Source organism: Scomber japonicus, chromosome 16 (genome assembly GCF_027409825.1).
Source record: "Scomber japonicus isolate fScoJap1 chromosome 16, fScoJap1.pri, whole genome shotgun sequence".
NCBI lineage: Eukaryota > Metazoa > Chordata > Actinopteri > Scombriformes > Scombridae > Scomber > Scomber japonicus.
The window spans coordinates 31,519,462-31,524,881 of NC_070593.1; the positions used below are offsets into that span (position 1 = coordinate 31,519,462).

Consider the following 5,420-nt stretch of genomic DNA (forward strand, 5'->3'; position numbering starts at 1 on the left):
ATGCAGGGCAGTAGTACTCAAAAACTGAGTTTGAGAAACACTGGTTTAGACTTTTTTAAACCAAATTTAGGCTGATTTGTTATTGTTGAGTGAGGGACAGGTGTGGAGTGGAGTGGCTCAGCATGCTGCCATTTTTTTCCAGTTTAGATTTGGTATATGGAGTGATTCATTTTCTGATTGCATTGTTTTAAGTTTGAACCTAGTATAGTAAGGTGTTATACTCTGGTGGTCAAAAATTGGTTGTTAAAGCTAACAAAGATTTTTTATAAAGTAAGATTTATGGGGCTGTCTAATAATATCTAGGCATTTTATTTTATTATAGGATTTGCTATGTCAAGGAGAAGCAGGAAACCACCATTACAGGATGCCATAGAACATGCTGTCAAGGCCCTTGACAAGACAGCAGCCTTGGAAGTGCGATACATTAACTCTTTTAAAGGTACAGTATGTGTGTATGTGTTTATACTTACCTCTTAATTGTACCCTTGTTTAGTAAAGAGAAGACATGGAAAGTTGCACAGAAATAGCAGTGCATTTTGAATTTACCTTCGGGGATGAATAAAGTATCTATCTATCTATCTACCAAGGACAGTAGTTCTGGTCTTGTGACCTGACTGGATGCGGATGCACAAACCAAAGCTTGAAATTATTATATTTGGGGTGTTATTGTAGTTATAACCTTTTATTAATGATATCTTTTCATGTGGTTATTGAAGTCTTAGATATCCTGTTTATGCAGCTAATAGTGATATTAAAAAAATAACATAACTGTAAAGCTTTCAACAATATCTGCTTGTGCACTAGGGCGAGGGGTGTTTGCCAAGGCCCATTTCAGAAAAGGAGACTTTGTGGTGGAGTACAGAGGGGAACTAATACATTCAGAAGAATCTCTAAGGCGGAGGAGGGCATATCACAGTAGATGTGTTGTTTTCATGTTTGACTTCTACTGGCAAGAAAAAACATGGTGGTAAGGATTTTACATTAAATTTTACACTTTTGAACAATTAAGTTTTTCATATCCTGATAAAATGTATGACAATTAAATGATCAACTAGTTAGCATTTATAGCCATTAGTAAGTGGCCTGTGTTATGTATCTGAAGCTCTCTTTTTAAGAGCTGGTATTAAATTACAATCAGTGATTTAATTTTTTGAGGCCTAATCAGTTATTTGCTACCTTTCTAAAGTGTTGATGCAGCTCGAGAAGATGACAGCCTTGGACGACTCGTTAATGATGACCATGAGAATCCAAACTGCAAAATGAAGAGGGTCATAAATGAGGGCAAACCACACCTCTGTCTATTTGCTTTAAGGGACATTAATGCAGGAGAAGAGATATCGTATGACTATGGTGGAACTGATTGGCCATGGAGGAAACAGGTTTGTCATAAATGAGTCACTGAATGTGCGAGTGAATTCATTCATTTAAAGAAAGGTCTTTTGTTTCTAGTTTTAGTCAAATGTGTACCAGAGTTACACTTGTGAATACTCTTTGGTTTTACTTTAGATCTATATAACTCTGATGTCAAGTATGTTGCCAAGCACACTCTGGTTTTTGTGATTTAATGGGGACCGTCACACACTTGTCTAGTCTCTTGTATTTGTTGGGACCATCGTAGGTAAATGATATTATACAGATTTAATGACACTAATATGACTCTTCCATTCATAAACTTAATAATGTACACAGGCTTAGTTTGCTCTCTACCATTCACTGCAGATCTTGGTTACAGGTCAGTTCACCCCTGCAGTACTTCACATGTATTTGCTACCAACTGTAATGGTGACTACAGTGCTATAACAGGCTACACTCTTGTGACTGAAATCAGAGAAAAGATGATTTGAAGTCAGATACAAGAAAGATTCAAACATAAATATCACTGATTTTTTCTTTTCCATTTTGTCTGTTAAACTAGCTACTACTGAGTCTTTGGACACTGAAGTCTCCAGAACAGCAGACCACACTGCTCAGAGATCTTCAGTCTCCCAGATGATGGTAATAATCTGTTGTTTTTAAACACTTCTTTTGTTTCTAGTTTTAGTCAAATGTGTGCAAGAGTTACACTTGTGAATACTCTTTGGTTTTACTTTAGATCTATATAACGCTGATGTCAAGTATGTTGCCAAGCACACTCTGGTTTTTGTGATTTAATGGGGACCATCACACACAAAAGTTTGGACACACTTTCTCATTCAAGTGAATGGGAAAGTGTGTCCAAACGTTTGGCTGGTAATGTATAGCCAAAAAAATTGTCAGATTCACACACTGCCAACACATAGTTTTCACTTGCAGTGAAATGTTATACTGTACAGTGTGGCTGTGTAAAGAAGAGCATTGTTGGAACACTAGCAGACTGAGGTGGACTAAACAGTACAGTAAAGAAACACAGTAGAGGTCAGTTAAGAAATGATGAGATTTAGATTGGCTTTATTGTAGCTGATATAGATCCATTAAAAAAATACCAGATTGGCCCTGATACTGATACTTTTGACTCAGGATGGCTCTAATTATGACTAATACTTCATAACTGTTATCGTTTTGTAATTTATTTTCTTCTGGATTTCAGAGAGTCGGGTCACATCTAATGTCTCATCTAATGAGAGGCAGGAGAATGTGACAACAGAGCCAGATGTGATTCATAGTGATGCAGCAACCCCGGAAGGGCACCATGACACCTCCACAAGCCGGTCATTGCAAGTCACTGCCAAAAAGGGGAAAAGGTAAAGTTTTTAGGGATTTTAATTTTGTTATTGTTGTGCACACAGAGCAGGTTTGGTTATTAGCAGTAATTAATAATATCAAACATGTAATGCTTGAATGCCACATTCTTTGCTTGTGTTAACTGCTGTACAGGTCATCAACCTTTCAAGAGAAGGATGTGGGAGAAACAGGAGATCCTTGCTGTCGAGAAGCACATGATGTCCTTCATCACTTCATGCCGTGTTCCAGGGAAAAGTGATTGTGATAAGTGCCTTGAACTGGAGAAAGTAGCACTTAAAAACAGAAATTGGCTGGGCATTAAATTTTACATTAAGAATCGGATCACAGCTCTCAAGAACAAAGTCTGAAACTATCTTGTTGACACCTGTTAGGTCTGTTACATGTTTAAATCATAACGTGTTCGTTTAAGTAAGAAGTTCTGAAATGTGATGTCTGCACTCAATCAGCAGTGCAAGGACTTAAAAATAAGTAAAAATGCTGAAATTGGTAAAATTCTGACTTACAGTGTTTGATTAAAGAATAAGTCAAGATTATGTATCTGACCAGATATTTGATATCAGCTTTAAATGCTTGACAGTTTATTTGGGTCAGTAACAAAAATAGTGTTCATGTGAGCCTGTAAGCATTCAGTGGATTTGGGTTGCTTCAAAATCCCAACATTTCAAATAAAAGTTCTGTCAGTCAGCCAAGTGTTGTTACTTAATAATTGTTGGGACTTGTGTCCTGTAATAATGCTGACCTGAATGATGACATCTTTGTCTGCATTCAATACAAGGTTTCATATGTTAGCACTGAAATTGTAATAATCACAAACAAGCTCAGACAACCTTGAGAAAGAGGCATATTTTTGACAAAAGGAGAGTGGAAACAGTTCACTAATGAGAGGGACACTTCTAATAATACACTACTGGCCTAAATATTTATTTAAGTTTGTCAGTAATCAGAAATCAGATATAAATGTGTTGTACAATTACTTAACAGAATCTAAATTTTGCAAGAAATGAAGCTCCAGCAAATATCTTGGCACATACCTTGACAGTTACAAGTGTGAAGTGGTTCTCAAAGTAAGTTTAACCTGAATGTGTGTTAAGTGGGACTCAGGAAGACAGAAAAACCAGAAAGTGTGCATATGCTGACCCCAGGAACTCTACTTTGTCTGATTGATAATTTGAAGTGACATCTCTGTTGATGCCTGCTTCAGTGTACTGCCTGATTTTTTTCAGTGCTGTACAACCTTCAGAAAGGGTCGTTCCCAGAAAGCATGTCCCTGTCTGGTGTCCATACAATGTCACAAAGACAAGTGTGTGTGTGTGTGTGTGTGTGTGTGTCTGTCTGCCTGTCTGTGTGTGTGTGTGTGTGTGTCTGTCTGTCTGCCTGTCTGTGTGTGTGTGTGTGTGTGTCTGTCTGCCTGTCTGTGTGTGTGTGTGTGTCTGTCTGTCTGTGTGTGTGTCTGTCTGCCTGTCTGTGTGTGTGTGTCTGTGTGTGTGTCTGTCTGTGTGTCTGTCTGTGTGTGTGTCTGTCTGCCTGTCTGTGTGTGTGTGTCTGTCTGTGTGTGTGTGTGTGTGTGTGTGTCTGTCTGTGTGTCTGTCTGTGTGTGTGTCTGTCTGCCTGTCTGTGTGTGTGTGTCTGTCTGTGTGTGTGTGTGTGTCTGTCTGTCTCTGTGTGTGTGTGTCTGTCTGTGTGTCTGTGTGTGTGTGTTTAATCCAAGACATGATGTAGTCATGCATTGGAGTGGAGGAATGTTAGCATTTCAACATGCTCAGCAGTCAGGCTTACCCTTTTTTTGGTGACAATGTTTCCAGCAACTGAAAAAAGTCTTTCAGATGGTGTTGATGTGGCAGGTATAGCCAAATACGATTTGGCTAAAGCAGACAGTGTGGGGAATCTTGTTGCATTATCCTTCCACCATTTAAGGGGGTCACTGTCCCTTGGGATAGGGTTTTCCCCAAAATTCATCAGTAATTCTTTCCTCACTGTCTCATTGTCCCCATCCTCATCCTGGTTCTCGCCCTGGTCGTTGCTGTCTTCCTCCTCAGAATCTGTGCCCAACAAAGTGTCCAACACAGACCTCTTCTTTGGTGGGGAACTTTCTGAGGCTTCCTGCCCAACAGCTGCCTGCTGTAGCTGTGATCTCTGCTCCCTTTTGAGATCAAGTGCAACACTCTGTACTTGCAGTTTCAGAGCATCCTCTGGAGAAAGGAATTTCAGTTTTCGGAAATGTGGATCAAGGGCAGCAGCAATGAGTGACACATTTTTCCCATTCTCTTGAAAAGCAGATACCTCCGGCTGCCACCTTGACAAGATTTCCTCTTCTGCAGTATTCTGGAACAAGTTAACGGCAGCAGAATCAAAGGATCTGTTTTGAGTGGATTTCAGGAAACCTTTCAGCAGCAGCAGAGGCTGTGACATAAGATTGTCCACTAAGAAAAACAGTGGCTTGCTCATAAGGCTTGAGCACCTCCTTTAGTACTTCCAAAAGAATCCACTGATCATTTTTCAGATCCAGATAGTGCTTCCCACGCTGTGTGACTTCTGGATCTGACAGTGTCGCAACCACTGGCCATCGCTGTTCTAACAGACGTTCAACCATATAGTATGAACTGTTCCATCTAACAGCTACATCCTGGATTAGTTTATGCCCAGCTGTGCCCATTTGTTTTTGTTTCTGCTTAAGTTTGGTGCTAGCTGGCTCACTTTTC

At 39.6% G+C, this 5,420-nt stretch overlaps 1 protein-coding gene across 1 annotated transcript; it reads left to right on the top strand.

Annotated features, from left to right (window-relative positions):
* Nucleotides 1-330: 330 nt before the first annotated feature.
* Nucleotides 331-3,068, top strand: LOC128375011 (histone-lysine N-methyltransferase set-1-like). Its single transcript, XM_053335230.1, has 7 exons — nucleotides 331-439; nucleotides 805-967; nucleotides 1,187-1,379; nucleotides 1,720-1,732; nucleotides 2,567-2,720; nucleotides 2,766-2,770; nucleotides 2,854-3,068. The coding sequence occupies exons 1-7, from the start codon at nucleotides 331-333 to the stop codon at nucleotides 3,066-3,068; spliced, it is 852 nt and encodes a 283-aa protein (XP_053191205.1).
* The last annotated feature ends 2,352 nt before the right edge of the window (nucleotides 3,069-5,420 follow it).